Here is a 21,437-nt window from a genome sequence, read left to right as displayed (position 1 = left end):
GTTGATACATAAATCTAATTCATTCAGACTATTTTAGACTTACCAAGACATCTTTAAGTAGAAGAAACAGATCCACTTAATGGCAAATTATTCATATTTGGACAACCATTAAATGCAAACAAATTACAAATAAGGTCTAACATAGGTATTCATATATTAATTTTTTTTGTATATCTAAATTTTGTTTAAAATAGTAAATTAATTTAATCTAATTTATCTTTCAAATAAGTCAAATTAACTTAGAAAAACGTAACATAACAATTATAAATGGACGGAGGGAGTATTTTTTTTAATTATGTGGAATATTCTCCTCGTTCATTTTTACTTTTCACGGTTTTGACTTGATACATCATTAAAAAATAATCACTGATACATATTTTACCAAAGTATCCCTATTAAATGAAGTTTAATAATATGATTTTGAAAAATAAGTATTTGATGTTAAGGGCAAAATTTTAAAAAAGTAATTATCTTTTCTTAAAATGTTAAAAATAATTTTTTTATTAGAATATGTGATAAGTAAAAATGATTGGAAAAAATCGAAACGAAGTTTGTGTTAAGATTAAGTTGTAATTAATTAATGTTAAAAAGAATTTTGAATAGAAGAGGAGTTGACCAAGTATGAAAATGTGAGAGAAAACAAACGGCAGTTACATATGAAGCTAAAAGGTCGACTAAAATAGAAAGCAACTGAAAAGGGAAAAAAATTAATTCAATTCTAAAATTTTCTCTTTTCAATTTGGTACCAAATTTTCCTCTTCTTTAGGGTTTCGAATCAGTGTTTCCCTCTCTTTTCCATGTCTTCATCTTCTAAATCTCATACATCGTAACCCTAATTTCGTTTACAATCACCAATGGACGGCGGCTTCACTGGTGGAGAACCGGTAGGGAGGGCGTCCACGTCCTATGAAGCTGCAGGAGGACGGCGGAGGTTTACGGTGGAGCTCAGGCCGGGTGAGACCACAATTGTGTCGTGGAAGAAGCTTCTCAAGGACGCTAATAAGTCTAATGTTAATGTTGTCGGTTCTGGTCCAACGATGATGCCGGTTGGAGCTCCTGCTAGCATTCAAACTCCAGTGCCGCATCCTGCTCTCGAGGCTCGATTAGCTCCGGTAGGTTGTGTTAATCCTGACTTTTTTGTTTATGTCAACTTCAGTTAATTCACCTGAAGTCATAGTGTAGAATACTACCAATCAGTGTTATTTCTCGGTTTGTTGTGTTGAAACTTAATTCTAGGAGAAATAATGCTGTAGCATTTGAGCTGCATAAACATCACCAGACATGATTGTAGTCATGCACTATTAATACTGTCAGTTAGGCTTCTTGCTTTGTAACTGGTGGGCAGAGGGGATCTTATGTATATATATTAACATACTGGTGGGTGAAGGGAATGATTGGTTTAGCATCTGAATATAGCCAAGATCAAATTACTCCCTGTAGCCAATTCCTTTGAGTTGTATGGGAAATTTAAGAGTACATTGAGAGAAGTGGTCCTTGAGTGGCTCTGCTCACCTGTCTCAGTTGTTTCTGTTCTTGGATCCGTGTGCAAAAACCAAACTCGAGTGCTTCCAGAGTATGAAGGTGGTTTCTTTAGTGAAGCTGTACCCACAGCATATTGGTGATAAATATAGTAGTCACAGGTGAAGTGCATGGTTTCATAGGGGAACTGTTATGGACATTATCTTTCATGTGATTTATTTGATGAAGTATTGGCAATATTTGTCATTAAAATGACAAAATATTTATAGTATTTTGGAATAGTAAAGGATTCCGGGATCTTAGAAGCTGGTTTGGACGCTCCATGATGTTGTCCTCTGGGGTGATGTGAAATCTGAATACAATGAGTTGGGAAGATATCATCACTGTAACATGCTGTGTTCTTATGACCTCTTTAAGTGGAGTTCCCTTTCGTGATCCAGATGAATTATCAAGCTGCAGAGCTTAATAATGTGCTTCAGTTGACACATGTTTGATAAATTTGATATATTCTCAAAAAAGAAAATGTAGCACAAAATAGGGTTCCATGACTCTTCCCTTCAAGTGTTACAGGAGTTGCCTTCTTTAGGTAGCTCTTACTCCTATTTTAATATTTACTTACTTAAAAATGGTGGAGAATAATACCCCCTTGCATATGGTGGTCATTCTGGAGGTAGAGAAATGGAAGGTGTTTTGAAGACAAAATCAGACCAGTGCATGATGTGAAATGGAACTGCCTGGAGACTTTAATTTTTTGGTGTAAACATAACTGTATAGAGGAAATAGAGGAGTTAGTAGAATTTCTAGGAGCTTTGTAAAGCTAGAGTCTACTTGTTTTGTAACTTGTTTCTGATTGTGGCTAGCATTCCCGATGCTGAAGAATACAACAGTACTAATCCTCAAAGCCTATTAGAGATCTTCTTGAAATTTAAACTTAGTGATCTGATTTATAAGTCATGCTAAAATTTTATTACAGAAATTTGGGTTGGAACTATATTTGACTCAAGATGGGGATTGTTATCTAACTAAAACTACTATACTAAGAAGAGTTATAGCAAACAATGTAAATTATTATTGTAGTATTTTCAGTCTTCTTTTATTGCTTAAATTTCTGTGACTTTGCAATGGTGTTAATGGAGGCATCCTCGAGGCACAATTATGCCTTGCTTTCAAATTGGGTTCTTTATAAGCTTTGTAAGCGCACTTAGATTAGGCTCCAAAGTGTTGCAATGTGAGGTTTTGGGTGTCACTAAATGTTGAAGATATATGGGAAAAAACTTATATAAATTGGTATGCAAGGGTTTGACCTAATGATTGATGGGGCTGGAATGGACTATGGGATACCGTGTCTCAAGCACTACAGAGGCAAAGAAAGTTCTGTTGTCTAAGCCTTAGTGGACAAAGTTACTAGTGAAAGGCAGCACATATCCAAACTGATAAATCAAGGTGTGTGCAAGCTGGTTTAGACGCCATCCTTGCAAACACATACACACACATTATAGCTTATTGTTGAACATCTGCCATTTGAGTTCCAGTGATGATGTTCTTTCTTTTCAAAATATAGCGGATAAGGAATAGAATATAATCTTTCTGTTACATTTTTTAAAAATCTTCAGTCGTAACAATCCAGATATCGGGCATTTGAAGTACAAAAGAGTTACCCTTTGGGGTGGCCCAATGGTTTGAGCTCGGGACTTCCATGTTGGAGGTCTCAAGTTCGAAACCCCTTGCCAGGGAAAGCAAGGGGTTTGCCTTCTGGGTCGAGCAAGCCTGGTGTGGGTTACTTCTTTTATGTGATTTGCGAGCTATTGCATAGGAGTGGGGGTTTTACCCTATGCGCACCCAAAGGGTATCGACTGCTGGTTTTCCCTGGTCATAAAAAAAAAGTATGAAAGAGTTAGATCATTCTTCCTAATCATCTCTTCATGTTCGGTCCTTTTCTTATTTTAAAATCCAATAGGTGGTATGAGCCACAATTGGTCTTGTAGGTTCTGTGAAAGAAAAAAAGATTAAAGCCTTCAACTTTTTGAACTCGAAATGTCAACCTACAATAAGCCTTTCTTTGTCAACTCCATGTACTCTCATCAGTGAGAGTTACTTAATTTGGTCATCACCCATGCAAACTTACCTAGAAACCTTTGATTTTGATAGATTGCCAAGAGATTCTACCTTGGCACAAATCAAGGCTGACACTGAAGAAACCAATAGGTCCAAAGTCAAGTTAGTTAGTTAGAATTCGTAGGAATATAAGACCGCCAATGAAGCTTGGGACAAATTTGAAGTGGAATATTACGGAAATGATCAAACTAGGCAAATGGAGGTTTTGAATATGGAAAGGGACCTTGAAGCTCTAAGCACGGTGGAAAATGAGGCTATTAGCAAATGCTCTAATAGAATTTCCTTGATCGTTTTTGTGAGAATTTCCCTGATACAGAATTGTGGGGAAGGTTCTATCGACACTCTATAAAAAAATTGGGTCTAAGATTTTATCTCTAAAAGAGTCCAAGGATCTTAACTATATTTCAATTGCAGAGCTAATGATTCCTCTTCAAGCTCAAGAGAAAATGGGCTTTTGAGGCAAGAAAATGTTATAAGTCTCATGCACAAAACCAGCAAGGAAGCGAAGCTAGACAAAAATATAACAAGAAATAGAATGACAAAATAGAATCTTGTATTCTCACATTACAAGCATTGTAAATAGACCCCACACATGAAAAAATATTGGTGGAGGCCTGGTGCAATCTGTGGTACATTTATTCTTTATTTAGTTAGGTAATGCAATATAAGGCAGGATCAAGGCTCTTGAAAGCAATCAACAAGTAAAAACAACTGAGTCAGAAATTCTGGAAGAGGATCTCTTTGTAGTCCCATGCTTTAGCAACAAGGACACAGAAACCACTTGGTTCATTGACAACGAATGCATAAATAATATAACGTTTAATGCAACAATGTTCATGACTTTGATAAAAGCTCTATAATTACAATGATAATTGGGAATGGGGATGTTTTGGAAGTGAAAGGTGAAGGTACAGTTGAAGTTAAAACTTATATTCCGTCATACTTATTGCTTTGCTGATGTATTATATGTATCTGAACTCAATAAAAAATTGCTGACTGTTGGGTAAATGACGGAGAAGGGACATGATTTTAAATTTAAGATATTATTAGAGTTGTGCTGTAGTATATCTTGGTGATCTCTATGATTAGAATTATTTATTTCAAAAAACATTTTTTTGGATTAAGTATTTAAAGATCTTTTTAAAAAGGAACATCCTAAAAGGGGAAATAGTGAAATCTGCAAGGACTGTTTGGTCAAGATTGATGTTGCAACTCTATTACAAAGCATTACTTTGCTTATTCTGGGAACATGTGTTTGATAAATTTTATGCGTATTATCAATGCTTTGTAGGGACAACCTGCTGATAAGGAAGTCAAGGATGCACCTCCTGGAAATCGTTTAAATGCTGTGATAGAAAAGATTGAACGCTTATATGTGGTATGCATTTTATTGTTTACTCGTTACATTAGACTTGTCAGTGCACTTGATCTGCTAAATAACTATTATGCCTTTTAGGGCAAACAAAGTGATGATGAGGAAGATCTTAATGATTTCCCAGATGACGATGAATATGACACTGAAGATTCTTTCATAGATGATACTGAGCTGGTCGGTCACATCAAGTTCCTTAACCTTATATACCTTATACAAATATGTGTTATTTTGTATCCGAATGATTTACAAGCATAGTCAATATTTTGCAACTTTGTGCAGGCGGCATCTATATGTTGTAGTCAAAGTACTTAGTACATTGTTTCTGGTTATGCAGGATGAATATTTTCAGGTTGATAACTCAGCAATAAAGCATGATGGTTTCTTTGTCAATCGTGGAAAGTTGGAGCGCATGTGAGTTTTTTCTTGAGATTTTTAAATAATATGACATGTCTAAACACCACTGTATATAATTTAACCAATTGTTCACCCTTTATCCGGCATCCAAATTTAGTTTTTGTATCTATTTTAAAGTTTTAAATTAGTTTAAAAACAATGTTTGTTTTGATTGTTACCTTTTTTTTGGTATCATATCGTTTCAATCCATTGTTAAGTAATGATGAAAAGTCTCATTATGAACTTTACCTTACTCAAAAAAAGAAGAAGAGAAGTTTCAGTATATGTAACAATTGATTTGGTTTGATCTCATCATTACCTTAATATTTCTTTTCATTTTGTCTTTCTTTATTATTTATTAATCTTATTTTATCTTTTACATTACCTTTTCATTTTAGCTCCGTCTCTTATCCTACTTTCCTTGTGGGTTTATCATTCAAATTGCCGACGTGTGACATTATGTTACGACGGAGAATGATATAATCTATCCAAACATCACGTTATAATACAACACAACATAGTACATACGTCATAAAACAATACGTGACAAAATTACTCCGCAATTTCATGTTTCAAGTGATTGGATGATTATGCTACATGTGCTTGTGCAACCGAGGATCTATCAGTTACATGTTTCTTCGTTGCACTGTTGCCACCGACCTTTGGAACATGCTCTTTTCTCTCTTTGCTAACATAAAGCGAGGCGAAGCGCTTAATAGGTTTCAAGCCTCACATCAGGGCTTGTTATGACCCACATATACTCTTACGTTTTACCATAAGAAGTAGTTTTTTATTCTCTCCCCAATTCAAGTTCACCCCCAAATCTGGTAATCCCTGCAAGTATTGATGGTTCCTCTTTTACGTGATGTTCAATATTCTCTTAATGTTGCTTTCTTCTTATTCTTCTTGGATTTAATCCGACTCTTCTCTTCTTCTTTATTTCTTGTTTACTCCTTCCCTGGTTTCTTCTCCTCATGTACGACTCTTTTTCTTTTGCCACTTTTACTTTTGGGGTTCTTTTTTACTCTTCTCTCTCATTCTGTCAAAATAATTCCGTTCCAATTTTTCTTGTTTGTTCTATCTATTTCTTGTTTATATTTTGAATTTTTTATTCATCATGTTCTAGTAATGTTTAATTAGGAAAGGGAATCATTTTTTAAGAAGGTAAGTAGGTTTATATTGCAAAAGAGAAACTTGCCAGCATCAAGTTGGTGCTAATAGGATAAAAAACCCACCCGCTTGCACGGAATCAATGAAATCTAACATACTATCTTCATTCTTTATAATCTACACCAAAATGCTAAAAGCCGTAAACAAAAGTGGAGCCAGGTTTTGATGTTTATGGATTCGGATAGGGGTGTTAAATGAGCAGGTCGAGTCAGATATGGGCTGGTTGAAAATGAATTGGGTGAAAACGAATAATTTATCCAGCCTACCTATTATCAATATTCAATATATATTTTTAAAAAGGTAACAAGTCCTAGCCAACTTCTTTCTGAAAATATGATTTTGGAAATGATAGTCTCCTTTTGTTTTAGAGAGGAATTGTCTTTTGCAACAAAGGAAAAAATGATGCAGAGTGGGTTTAGGGAGGAAATGTCTTATCTTCTTTAAAAGGAGAGTAAAACATATTACCTGTAAAGGAGAAGACTTTGGGAGCAAGTGGGTTTCGAACCCACATATCTGCAATACAAAGCTTTACTACCCTAATCCATATATATATATATAATTTTTTATACTAACGCTTGTACTATAGGGTCCACGCAAAAACTATTGGGTTCGTCCAAACCCGCATAATGTACTGTAGCTCTCCTGGCCATAAACAATTGAAGTTAAGTTGTTGTACACTAATTGACTTTCCTTTCAAAACATAGTTAATTTCTTTCCTTGTGTGAGGAGATTAGGTTCTTGCAATATTGGAAATGTTTGCTTTTGTCTAATCCTGTTATTAAAGGTTTGGTTAAGCCCCGAAGCAAGGTCCACAACGTGTTGAGCACTTTACCTTGCTTAATTTGCTCCTTAGAGTTGTCATAAGGTTCTAAAACATACTTTTCCTTTCCAATGAACCTCTTTCTAGAGACAACACTAAACAGTTGATATTTCACTTTATCGTAATTATTATTCAATTTCTTTGTTCATATATTTGTCATTCATGCTTATAAATTATTAGTTTTGGACTAAACATATATATATTTGGACTTTTTCTCCCTTGGTGCCTTTTTTCATTGAAGTTCATACTTTATTTGCGTTTTGCGCTTAAGCCCCAACAGACCTTGGAGTTTTTTTTATGCTATTTACTTTTTCTATGGTTTAAACCTCTGCATCTCTTTCCCTAAGAAATTCTCTTTCCTTGTTCAGTAAGTTATGTTTTCCCTTTGATTTTGGAATTCAGATGTATATTTCTTTTGGGACTTTGGTTTAGCTTCTTTTTCTCCATACGGATGTCCTTGTTCTTTCCCTGGTGATAGGTTGTTCATAACACTAGTGAATTTGTAATTATGGCTGCAAAATGGGAAGGATTTATTTGCTAATTTTTCTTAGAAATGAAAACTGGTACTTTCATTTGGGCACTTCTAACTGACATGATTTTCTTTTAGTGAGCCAGTTTCACCAAAGAATCAGCAACCAAAAAAGAGGAGAAGAAAAGATCTGGCAAAAAGCCATGTTGGGGATGATGATGGACACAATCCAAGTAAACCTGTAAAAGTCGGAAAGAAGGCTGGGAAACTAGTACCCGTTGTTAGTGAAACATCTCATCCATCTCATGGTGTTGCTTTGCAAAATGTATCCCATGAAGAAAAATTCCCGAATCAGTTGAATGTTTCTGAAATACCAACAACAAAGAAAGCTGCAGATACCCAAGATATGTCGGAGCTATCTCCATCAGCATCATTGCGTGGCAATTCTGCAGAAGAAAAAGACCTTGACCAGCAGAAAATTGGAGTCACCCAATCCAAGAATCTAGGTGACAAATTAAAAGATGGTTCTGAAATATCTGGAAAATCATCTCAGAGGTTACATGACAGAAGTTCTTATGCTCAAGAGAAATCTAATGTTGGAAGATCAGTAAATATTTCTGACGGAATAGACCAGTCTGTTCAGCGCCGTGATGAGAAGTTTAATGTCAGTGGCTTTGAGGGAAAGAACTCAGGTCAGACTATGGTGAGTTGTTTACTGTCCTCTCCCTGCGATAGTGCGTTTCTTTGCTATCTTATAAATGCTTGATGTCATGAATCATTTCTCTATGGTATTTTTTTTATAACCGTGGTGTCCGGCCAACTTGCCTGCACCTCAGACCTTCACCTGAGATCTCATGGTTCTCAGCCCTCCTAATTGACCACTAGGCCACACCCATGGGTGCCATTTCTTCGTTGTATTTATAGATTGATTTCTAATGATTGCTTGAGAACATTGCTGAAGGAAATTTTTTTCTAGTAGATCATCGTTCAATGTAGGGATAGCACTTATTAATGATCAGGTGAAGCTTTTGAAATGTTTACAGCAAAGTAGAGCTGCACCTATCATGAGCCAAATAATGTCAATAGATGCTAGGAAAAACATGCTGCCATGAAATCTTTGGGTCTCTTCTGGTGTTATTCCTTCATGGTCTCTACTAATCATTCCAAATCAAACCAGTTTCCTCTAAAAAGGTACTCCCACCGTCCCAATTTATGTGACAGCAAGTGAGGATAACAGATAAAGAATCAGTAGAAACCTTGAGATTGATAAAAAGAGAAGAAATTAATCTCTTTAGCCAGTCCCCAAGAGAATGACATCTTTCTAATTTAGTAACAGTTTGACATTGAACTTTTCAGTTTACCCTACGTGAGATTTTTATAGCCACATAATCTATGACTTATTTTCGATTACAAGTTTCAAAAGTTCTTCTCATTCTGAAACTTCGTGCTTGGCCAAACACCTTTGCTTTAAATTGGGGAGTACTAAATAGGTCTTAACCTTAACTAGCAAAAATCAAATGTAATTGATGAGAATATTGACGTTAGACTTAACTCAAACCCAAAAGCTAAAGGTGAGGATTGTCCGTACTACAATTATACCCTTAACAAATACAAGATTCTACATCCTTGCAGACCTATGACTTGGAGTATGGATAACACTATGTTGGGGCTTAGCATTAGATATAACAATATGAGGGATGGGTTTGACTTTGTTTACATGATAAAAGCATGGACCTAGTCTGCTCTAACAACTTAAACATTTAAATGTGATGGTCACATAATTCAACACTGTATTGGATAAAACAGTAAGTTGGTTCTGATTGCCATCCGTTATCAAAAAGAACTTTTTTTTGTGCTTTGACATTATGATTAACATATATATTAATCAATATGACCTTCTAATGGTCTGGTAAGTCCTTCTCCCCCTACTCTGTCAGTTTTTCCTGTGGCTACTGGCAACCATTAAATTTGCAGTTAAAATGAAAACATGCATACATAACGATCAATCCCCTGTAAACTCCCCGGACAACTTTTTGAATTTTGTTAGCTCCTTATCTTTAGTATATGGCTCACGGTAATGGTGCTGACCTGTTCACTTTTGATCTCACTCTTTGTGTACTATGTTCATCTTCTTGATGTCTTTAATGAAATCTATTACTTCATCAAAAACAATCAAGAAGAGCTCTAGGTCTAGAAGTCCTTTCCTCTCCATTCAGTTGTTTGCCTTGAATCTCAGATCTGACCACTTGACCCTGCACCATACAACATTCAGAGACACACGTATGGTGCAGGGTTATGCAGTCATCTGAGATTCCTAATAAGCTTTTGTTCTTGCTGTAACTGACGCTCAGGTGCTCCCTAAAACTATACAGAAAGATCCTGCTATGCAGAGAAAGGAAGGATCGAGTGGTAGACCAAAAGGTACAATGCTTGAGAAGGCCATCAGGGATTTGGAGAAGATCGTTGCAGAATGTATGCCCAAAACTTTTGACATATGTTTTTCTAACCGATAATTCATTTTCTTATGCATTGGTCGTCTATTTAATTTTTGAAAATATCACAGTAAGGCCGAGGTTCAGATGTCGTTTCTATTTGATAATAACTAATTTTTTTTACATTCAATCTCAAATTATCACAGTAAGGCCACCAAATATGGAGGTTCAGGATGCTGATAATTCATCTCAGGCTATCAAAAGGAGGTTACCACTTGAAATAAAGCAGAGGCTGGCAAAAGTTGCCCGACTGGCGGTATAGACTAAGCTATATGGTCTAATTAGTTGTTATCTTTTTGGTTGATGTATTTACTTATATTCCATAGCGTACTTATCGAAGTCAAATATTTCTGTTGATGGTTGCAGCAAGCTAGTCATGGAAAAATATCCAATGAGTTAATTAGTCGTTTAATGAGTATTGTCGGCCACTTGATACAGCTTCGCACATTGAAGGTACTTTTGTGTGTCATTTGGATGTTCTAGATAAAGTCTGTAATCATACTAACACTGCATCATGTTGAATCTATATCTGTTTGGGTTATTCTGACTATTTATTTCATAAATTGTTCATATGTTATATTATGGAGATCCGTGAGGTTGTTACAGGAATCAATTGTAGCGATGATTTCTTTCTCTATTTTGGTGGCATATCTTCATCAGAAGACAAAAAGATATCTAAAATCTTGTAATGCATAATGTTAAAGCAATCGTAGTTGTGAAGTTGGAAGAGACATAGAACCAGATACTTTGCCAAATGTGATACATTGCTAAATCTGTTTCAGTTTGAAGAGCTCAAAGACCAGCCCAATCTCTCATTTAATGCTACTGTGGACTGCTAACAGTGGCTATTACATGTCACATGACTAATTTTGTTGATTTGTGTGTAAACCTACCATTTGCCGTGTTCCCAACATGAACTTAATAATTATGTTGCTGATATCTTCTCAATATCCTTCACTTTCCAGCTATTATCCTGTATTTTCTAACACTTGAAACATTATTTTACTTTGAATTTGAACACTTACATTCTAAGGGACTTGTTGCAAAATCTGTGTCTTAAAATGTCCGGATATGTTTCTATGAGCCTGTTATAAATTTTATGCTGGTGTTCCTATTTCAAAAAAATAAAAATGATAATAATTTTTTATTTTTTTTATTTTTATGCTGGTGTATGGAAGTATCCGGTTAGGGTATGTATTTCTCTTTTAGATGAATTTTCAGTTTTTTTTGAAAAATCTGCATGAAGTACCAATACTCATGTTGCAGCCATTTAGTACATCAAGATAATAAAGAAACTATGTAACATAGGTTTCCGGTGGAAGATTAAGCTTTGAGGAGTTCTTGAGCACTGTGCTCTTTATCACAAGATCACATTGAATGTCTTCCGGTGTACTAATTATTATTTGATTTATTGCTAAGAAGGTTACTAATTGTGTCCACACACTCACACCCAATGGGTGTTAAACTGTATACCATATGACTCCTAACCTAGTCTCAAGTTGAAAAAAGAAATTATTTTAGCCCTTAATACCAGTTTGTCTCATATTAATCCTTTACAGTTTTGCCTCCACCTCCAACTATATGGTGGGGGGTCTAGTCACCAAGGAGCAAAGAGAGTTCAGTTCATTAACCTTTTCAAATGTTAAGTTTTGATGTGATGTTTTCTCCTTCAATTTTTTCAATCATTATTTTAGATTTTTCCCATAATTGCGGGATAAAACGCAAGTCAAACTTACTCTCAATTTATTGTATCATGGTTGTGAAATCTGAAGGAGATAAGTGCTTTAAGAAAAATTGAAAGAGAAATGCTAGGCAAATCTAGTTTCTTGGCTGAATGCTGTGAACTCCTTTCAAGTTATGTCTAATGCACACACCCTATTGTAGATGTTACATATTCTTGTAAGCTCCAATCTATGGCTATTAATGTTAGATTCTTTTACCACATGTTTCCTTTCTATCTTGCACAAGCTTGGGACATGCTAGAGAAGTTTATGATAGTTGTTGTCTAGTTCACATATATTGAGGTTTAATATTTCTCTCGTTTAGCTGGTACTAATGCGTCAAGTCATAAGTGGTTTTCCCCCCATCATTGTCTTAGAAATTGTGATTGATCTAATAGTCGTCTGGCTGCAGCGGAACTTGAAAATCATGGTCAATATGGGGCTGTCAGCAAAACAAGAGAAAGATAACAGAGTTCAGCACATAAAGAGGGAAGTTGCTGAGATGATTAAGTTGCGGATTCCAGTAATGAAATCAAAGGTATGCCTCTGTAATATTATGCTCGTTTTTTTTTCTACCAGGAGTGCATGTTGTCTCTGCTAGAATTTGGGGAATTCAAGCCTTCCTGTGAAGTTGCCATTGTTCCTTAATGGTTAAGAAAAAAGAGTGTTCCATTTTAGAAGTGAATGTTTCAGTAGGAAATCAAAAAAAAATTCTACCCCTCAATTTATGGGAGATGGTTTTATGAAAAACCTGCAAAATTTCCTTTTTATGATGCTTGATGTGTGTTTGCAGTTACTTGAACAACAAGCTGGAGCTTCTGATGACTTCCAAGAAGCAAGTGCTGAAGAGAAAGAAGCCTTTAAGAGAAAATACAGCATGGATGTTGCATTGGAAGACAAAATATGTGACCTTTATGATCATTTTGTTGAGGTAGTTTACCCCTCTCCCCCCTTCCCACCTCAAAACAAAAATGTCCTCGACAAGATTGCTTCTTACTTGAAACAGTTTGTGCTGGAGATTTACTGTCTGTACCTGTAGGGCCTGGATGAAGATGCTGGTCCACAAGTCAGAAAGTTGTATGCAGAGGTAAGGGGACATACAAAGCGTAGCTATTTCTTGAAGAAGGAACCTCATTTTGCATGTGTAGTCTTTAATTCTGTTATCTACTTCATTTGCCATTGGGCAATCTTGGAAATTTTTGTACTTGATGCAAACTAAATTCCAAGTGTATCTGAAGGTAGACTCTAGATCAGAAAACAGTTTTTGGATGCATCTAAGGGTCTGTTCTCTATTGTGGTGGTCACTTATCGGTGTATTTTCTTCTTAGCTTTCATAAAAAGAAATCTTCCACTGCTAAGCTCTGATGTATGTTCAGAATTTTGGCCACAAAATGTGAATTAGGAGCTGCTTTGACATTTGGGGGTTTCCGAACTCTTCATAGTTTTCCCTGGGCTAGTTTTTAACTGTCATTGTTCTGTTTTTCTTGCAGCTTGCAGGATGTTGGCCAAATGGATTTATGGACAATCATGGTATTAAACGTGCTATATGTAGAGCAAAAGATAGGAGGAGAGCATTGCACGCACGACGTAAGGTAAAAAATACCATGTTTATCTTTATTTTATTTTCTTTGTTTAGTTCATTATTCATTTTCTTGTAGCTCTTAAATTGTGAGCTTGCGTTCATAGTGGAGCTCTGTTTTAGTTAAATGTATAGGATTTATTGGTCTATTTCTGATGGTGTCTGAGATTCCATTAAGAAATTAAATTTCACATAGTAATCACTCCTTAGTTGTTCTCTTCGTCATCTCTCAGTGTATTACACTAAAATGCAGTTTCAAACCTGTGCCTAAATGCTTTCTGTAGCTTTTACAATGGGTAAAAAGGTTCATTTGGTTTTTTTATGTAGGACGGAGAGAAAATTAGGAGGAACAAATTATTGGCCACAAAGGAAGGGGATACTAGTAGAGTAGATGCTGGACCTATTGCCCAGTCGGTGCATATCCAAGAAAAGATTGTAGTTGATCATTCTTCAACTTCAACAAACAAGCCAGTATACAGTAGTGCAGCTGTAAATGCTTCTGCACGAGTGCATGTTTCCATAGCTAATGGTTCTGATGTGAATCGTCTAAAGCAGGAGAAGCTAAAGGGAGTTTCTGGCAGCTCTGTTGATCCACGAGGAGCAGATGCGGTGCCAAAAAAGAAAGTGAAGAGGAAACATGAGTCAGAATTGGGTGAAAGTTTGTTTCACAGCGAGAAATTGACTTCCACACAGGCAGAGGAGAAGAACAAAACCAACAAGCATACTGGTTGTCCTACTCCAAAACCAAATAATGTTTCGACCTCCGGCTTTGAACAGCTGACATGATGCAATTTCTGCCTCTTGCATTGCCCCTGTTTTCTAGTTCTGTAATTATATATAGTTATCTTGGCGCGTTACCCATAAGAAACCTGAGTCTCGTATTTTTGAAGTCACAGCTGAAAGGCACATTTAGTTAAGGCAAAACATTAGAAAATTGATGTCTTATTGGCAGCTAGGGTCTCTGCTGTTGGGCATTTTGATGCTAGTTTTATTTATGGACTGGAAATTGCTCTCTTCCTTGGTTCATTCTGTTACCAGCTAAAATTCCGTCGTCATCGAACTTTTTAGTATTTTTCTGGGTTGGATAAATGCAGGATTATTTTCTAGAACAAGACGTTTTTCACTTTTCTGATTCCAGTTTCTCATAGGTCCGCAAGTTCAAAGTCTGATCAGTTGATTGATGGAAATTTACTCAAGATTCTACAAGATTGAAATATTTTGAATTGTTCGTTCGTTTACTTAATATATGAACTACTTACATTAAGTTCTAAACATTAATGTATAGTTTAGATCAAACACTTAGTATTTTCTTCAACCACCTACTTCATTGGCCACCACAATATAATCTTCCTCATACAATACACATTGATCTCACTCTCTCCTCTATGATTGCTAATATTGAATGGTAGAGATTAGATATTAAAGAGATCAGTTACTTAAATTTTGGTTTAATATAGTAAGGAGTAATTAATTAGTAGCCAAAAATAGTTGGGACTGCTAACCATGTGGAAACTGCATTTACTCATTATTTTGGTAAAAGGGTTATTTGGAATTGACATCAAACTACCTGTCTGTACCTCAAATATAATCATCATATATACTTTAATTTTATTCTTTCTGCACAACTCCACCATTGGCCATTTATATACCTATGTTATCTTTATTTGTATGAATTGTTTGTCAATCTATCAAATGTTTTAATGTACATTTTTAGTCAGATTGATTTAAAATATATATAGAAAAACACCCGCCTAGTGTGATTATACACAAATTATACTGTAAAGAATTAATCACAAAGTTTTCTTTTATTGGATGGTTTCTAGTGATAAACGGTTCTTATTAGAAACATATATGATATATTAGAAAATAAGAAATTGACAATTGCATATGGCTAAAAAGTAAAAATTTGTTTAGTTATGATTGGATCAAATATCACTATAAGCTGTTAAGGACATTTATGAAAAAAATACTAACCATCATTAAAAATATATATTCAATGATAACTAATTTATTATCGCTAAAGATCATTTTTATCGGTTAATAACCGAAAATTTACAAAAGAAAGATGAGCAAAGCATGAAGTCAAGAAATAAGCACTTAAACATAATAAAGAAGAAACTACAAAAGGGGCAATCTTATTAGAACTATTATTTGAAAATTAAAACTAAAAAAAGGAAGAAATTGAAATAGGAAATTTAAGCTGTCCCATGTGGTGAATTTCAGAGTACTTTTGCAGAGCATTTTCTTTGTACCCACCAATTCAAAAGCTAATTCATGTACATTACCATATCAACAATAAATTATGAAGAGGCCATATATATATATATATATTATCATCTAAGTCAACAACAATAACATACTCAGTGATACATAGATTTATAAAATAAAATTTAAAAAGAGTGATGTATCCTATATTTTATTTCCTATCCTACGAAGAATAAAAGTTATTTCGCCTTTGTTGATTATTGTTTCGATTGAGTATTTTCTTTTTTTTTGTTTAATTCTATCTTACCAAACAAGACTGACTTCTTACTAACCTGCGAGGGGATATCAACATCTTAGTCAACCCCTAAAAGTTTTGCAAGAGTTTGTGAGCTTGACCAGCTCTAATTACTAGCCATATTTGATAATTTTAGAAAAAAATGATTAGATATTATAACACTGACCTTTTCTTTATACTATGGCTGTATTCTCCTCCGATAATTTATGATCATACAAATGCTTAAAATTCCTTTTACATACTCTTTGTTTATTTTTACTTTGAACTTTGCATGCTTTTAAAGGAACAATGTTTTAATACGAACAATTTATCATAATTTAATAGTTAATAGGAAAATAATAAATACATATTAAAAGTGATAAATAAAAATAAAAATAAAATATTGAATAAATAAAAATATATGTTTCTAAATTCTTTTTTCTTTTTTTAAGTTGCGCGTTTAATCAAACAGTTCTCACTTGAATTGAAACTTTGGATTGGAAGTAAATAATTTGGTCAAACTATGTTTGTTATTTCTCTGCGCCACCCCCACCCCACAACCCCCAAAGTAGGTAATGAAAAAAAAAACAAAAGAAATTAATGGAAAAAAGAGTGATCACTGGTCTTGTGCATGTGAAGTGTGGAAGAATACTACTACTAGTAGATGGCAACATATTAATCAAATCTCTCGAATTAAAGTCCTTCAAAATAAAAAATCACATTTGTTAAAAAGTCTTTACGCTTTTACCCTTTAATATAAGATTGGAAAGCACGAACTTAAATTTAATCACGTGAAACTTTTTATTGCGATTTCAATATGAATACTGAACATCAAATGAGAAATAAGAAGAAAAAAAACAATTTATCTTGTCCATTAGAGAGAACAACAAAAAAAAAGTTAAAAGTTAAGTCTTGAATTCAAGTCCCTAAATATATAATTACATTTGTTAGGATGTAATTTACGCCTTCATGACCTTCCAATATAAGGCTTTCCGGTGAGAACTCAAATTTAATCGTGTAGAACATCTTAATGTGATACCAAACATCAAACAAGAAATTAAAAAAAAAACAATTTGATTTGTCTTGTCCTTTTGAGAGAAGAACAAAGAAAAAAGGGAACTCATGAGAGACCTTCTTCACTTTCTATTTTGAGTTAAGTCTAGAATTATGATCACTATCCCAAGAAACCCTAATTGGAAATACACAAGAATATTTGGTAGCATTATTTCTACAAGGAGGGTTCATAAAATAAGTTGTCAGTGGTGGTTATGCGTCAACAACAACATCAATTACTACTTTATATTATATAATAATGATGATAATAATAATAATATTCATCTTCTGTTCTTAACAATAATATAAAAGAAATTACACATGCACTTTGGATATCTATATACATGTATATATATAATAAATAGTGCAACTTTAGATATTTCGTTAAGAAATATTCAAGATTTGCAATATATATATGTACGAGAAATAATTTTTAACTTATAAAATTCACATAATTTTCTATGAACACCACCTTTACTATATGTCGTGAGAAATTACAACTAAAGAGTTTTCTCACGTATCATATATGTGTGAAAATTAGCAGAAAGTTGCAATTTTTTTTTAGAAAGATTTTTACTTATACATATACACACACTAATAATTGTAACAAAAAATTATAGTTGTGTCAATTTATTATAATGTGTATAACTTGTATAGTAAAGTGATCACTTGACTAATTCTCACAAATTTAGTGATTACGCAAATAGTCGATTGATAGGATAAAACCTTTTACATTCTCAATGTGCAAAAGTCCATGGATCTTATCTTATTCCAAAAGAACCCAAATCAGGATATAGGTGTTTTTTGCGGGCACGAAGAAAGATTATTATTATTATTATTTAGTTTGTGTAAAAAGTTTTTTCTATTTTTGAAAATTTTTAAATTTTAATTCTCTATTTGACATGTTTAAGATCATAAGATTAAAAAATATTTTAGTATATTCTTTCTCTCTCTATATATCGTTAGTTTCTTATTTTTTTAGACTCTACGTTAAATAAAAAATCAGATAAATAAACTAAACCGGAGTAGTTTTTATTTTTTCATCACACTGAGTTTTTAAAGAAAGTATGGAAAATTGAGAAGTATATATATATATACACACTCTACCTTCTACCCAAATCAGAAAGCCATCCTGGGAAAAAAAAACACAAGAAGAAGAACAAAGGTAAACTCTTTATTTTCCTTTTTATCTCCTCTACTAATTCTTCCATATATTAATAACTCATCAAAATTAACCATTTCTCACTTTTGGATCTTGTTTCTATACATGCTTTTGTGCAAATTTCAAGGAAATTAACAAACAATATTTGTCTTTTAAACTTTTAAGAAAGGAATTTTTTCGTTTCTCCATTAAAATCCATATTTTTTTCTAATTTGATGATGCATGCATGCATGTACTTTCATTAATTAATATTTGTTATTATTATATAGGTGATAACAATAATAATAAATAAATATAATGGGGAGAGGAAAGATAGAAGTGAAGAGAATTGAGAACAAAACAAGTAGACAAGTTACTTTCTCAAAGAGAAGAGCTGGACTTTTGAAGAAAACACATGAACTTTCTGTTCTTTGTGATGCTCAAATTGGACTCATCATTTTCTCAACCAAAGGCAAATTGTTTGAGTACACCACTCAACCTCACAGGTTTTTTTTTTAATACGTTCGATTATACTGAATTTATTATTGTTATAATTTAGGTTAGTGTTTATGTTGACCAATTAACTCAAAGTGCCTAAGAGATTAAGTTATGAAATATATTAGGGTTTCTTTGAAGTGTAATAAATTTCTTATTTTTCTTTTGTTTTAATGCTTCTTTTTATTATATTTAAATCTTACTATAGTTCTAAGAAAAGTGATGTTCTCATAGAATCATTAATTTCCATTAAGGAATTAATTAATTATATTAATCCTTCTTTTATTATATTACATAACATCCTAATGAGTTAGATTAGGCCCCCCTCCTAATTAAATGAGTTTTTTTTTTGTTTTGGTTGTTAATTAAATTCTATATTCTTTTTAATTAGTAACAAATTAATGCTCTATTTGATTTTGTATTTTTTTATTAACCTCACAGCATGGGTGAAATCATTAATAAGTATCTCCAAACTACTGGTGCCTCACTTCCAATTCATGATCATAGGGTATGATCACAAAATTTTGTACTTATTTTTTTTTAAAATAAAATAATTATTTGACTATTGGAACATTGAATTTATAAAATTTTAATTATAGGTGGAACAATATGATGAAATAACAAAAATGAAAAGAGAAACATTGAATCTTGAATTAAGTCTTCAAAGATACAAAGGTGATGAATTGAACTCAGCACAATATGATGAATTAAATGAACTTGAGAAGCAGCTTGAAAATTCTATTAACAAAATTAGAGCCAGAAAGGTACATTTTAATCGATAGTTAATTTATTTCTTTTTAATTTAAATTAATAAATTATGTTTATTGATATAATATATATTAGTGAGAGTTCAATTTCCCTAATTTTACAATGGTTGCAGCTTGAACTCTTGCAACAGCAGATGGAAAACCTGAAGAGAACAGTAATATTTTATTTATTTATTTTTCTTAATAAATAAAAATATATATGATTTATTCAATTTTTTTTAAAAAAATGTGGCAGGAGAAAATGTTGGAGAAAGAAAATCATGATATGTGTCAGTGGGTAAGTCTTTAATTTATCGCACGTTAATTATTTGACTTAATTAATTACTCTTTTTTATATGGTAAAAGTTTGGTCAAACATGTATTCTGAAACATATATGAATGAATCAATTAATTAAACGTATAAAAAGTAGAATTTTATTGAATGTACCAATAAGCTAGACTGTTATTTCATTTCATATATAAATATCTATTGGAATGATCGATTATATTTACATGCATTTTTAAATATAATAAGTAAGTGTTTATAAATATTGGATTTGCTATTGCATGTGAAATTAGTTGATGAAGTATGAAATGTACAAGCAACAGCCAGTAGCAATGATGGAGCAACAAGAAGAAGCAGCAATTACTGAACTGAATTTACTTGGAGAACAACCATTGTTGTCTCAATTTTCATTCTTTGGAGATCAACACCAACTTGGTACTACAAGTAATTCTTCAGCATATCACCTTCAAACTTCTCACCCTTTTACTCCCTCTACCTACGGTAAGAATACACGAGATATCTCAATCTTATTTCATTCAACTTGAAGTATTTTAGCATATGTGAAATAAATTAGTCAGCGAATTAAACGGTACTATAAAAATTCTTTCCATGATTTGCAGTTTTTTTTTCTTGAGCTTAATTATTTGTGGGACTTACTATATATATAGCACATAAAATTTTGATTAGAAAAGCCTTGTTTCAATCATATAGGGACTGTTGAAATATATTCACTATAGTTTTATTATTATGTACGTACTAATGTTTTTTTGAAAAACATAATTTGTAGATTGATGAGGAGGAGCTGCAATTGCTGGGGATAATTAATTCTACATTTCCTTTGGCATATTTAGAAGCTATATATAGAAAGCATGTAAACTTTAATTATATGCATCTTAAGGATCTATTGATTGTAACTAATTAAGGATGTCTAGTATTGGTACAATGAAGTTTTACTATAATTCATATGTGATGTATAAGAAATTTGTTTGGGTCATTTTAATTTGATGGATTTATAATTATAAAATTTTAGACTTGATTAAGATGATTAATTTTTTTTGAATTCATTAAAATATTATCCATCGTAAAAGATGGATAGTCCATACTCCATAGATATTCCCCAATTGCATTCTCTACGTATATACGTAGGAATATTGTGCGTTTGATACGATAAAAATATTTTAAAAAATAATATTTAATTTTGTTGTATAATTGATTTAAATTATTTGAAAAATATTTCTTTAAGTATACTTATTTTCTCTGTCTAATGATTCCCATATATAAGTAGAATTTTTTTATTCAAATATTTTCTTAGACCTCACCACTTGAAACAAATCCAAACCAAAGTATGAGAATAAGAAAAATATGTGAAAGTAATTACTATTTTTTTAATGATAAAAAACAATAGATAATATAGATACTATTTTTATTTTGGGAAAAATGATATATAATATCAAACTAATAACCTAAAATAAATGAAGTAGCTAGAGTTTGGTTTAATTGTGCTCCATAATAAACGTTAGCTAAAGATTGTCAGGCGTCTCTCTCAAAAAAATCTCGCTCGCCTCTCTCACTTTATACACAGAAGTGTATAAATTATGTTTCTGTTTTGTATAAAGCGAGAGAA

General features: G+C 32.9%; 2 protein-coding genes across 3 annotated transcripts; both read left to right on the top strand.

The window, feature by feature from the left end:
- Window positions 1-602: 602 nt before the first annotated feature.
- Window positions 603-14,725, top strand: LOC101258212 (ubinuclein-1-like). 2 transcript variants are annotated; one of them, XM_004249804.5, is made up of 13 exons: window positions 603-1,112; window positions 4,886-4,972; window positions 5,051-5,143; window positions 5,304-5,380; window positions 7,960-8,524; window positions 10,194-10,293; window positions 10,460-10,569; window positions 10,680-10,766; window positions 12,447-12,572; window positions 12,828-12,965; window positions 13,074-13,121; window positions 13,525-13,626; window positions 13,941-14,725. In XM_004249804.5, exons 1-13 carry the CDS (start codon window positions 855-857, stop codon window positions 14,397-14,399), a joined length of 2,250 nt encoding a protein of 749 aa, XP_004249852.1. In that variant the 5' UTR covers window positions 603-854; the 3' UTR covers window positions 14,400-14,725. The 2 variants fall into 2 exon arrangements, with proteins under 2 accessions (XP_004249852.1, XP_019066629.1); XM_019211084.3 differs by having other exon boundaries at window positions 616-1,112; window positions 10,173-10,293.
- Window positions 14,726-18,195: 3,470 nt separating this feature from the next.
- Window positions 18,196-20,807, top strand: MADS29 (MADS-box protein FBP24). Its single transcript, XM_019211085.3, has 8 exons — window positions 18,196-18,310; window positions 18,577-18,792; window positions 19,223-19,289; window positions 19,381-19,545; window positions 19,662-19,703; window positions 19,784-19,825; window positions 20,107-20,314; window positions 20,601-20,807. The coding sequence occupies exons 2-8, from the start codon at window positions 18,605-18,607 to the stop codon at window positions 20,603-20,605; spliced, it is 717 nt and encodes a 238-aa protein (XP_019066630.1). The 5' UTR covers window positions 18,196-18,310; window positions 18,577-18,604; the 3' UTR covers window positions 20,606-20,807.
- Window positions 20,808-21,437: the final 630 nt, after the last annotated feature.

This window comes from Solanum lycopersicum, chromosome 11 (genome assembly GCF_036512215.1).
Source record: "Solanum lycopersicum chromosome 11, SLM_r2.1".
NCBI classification, from domain to species: domain Eukaryota; kingdom Viridiplantae; phylum Streptophyta; class Magnoliopsida; order Solanales; family Solanaceae; genus Solanum; species Solanum lycopersicum.
Note: the sequence above shows the minus strand (reverse complement) of the source record. Positions and strands in the feature narration are given on the sequence as shown.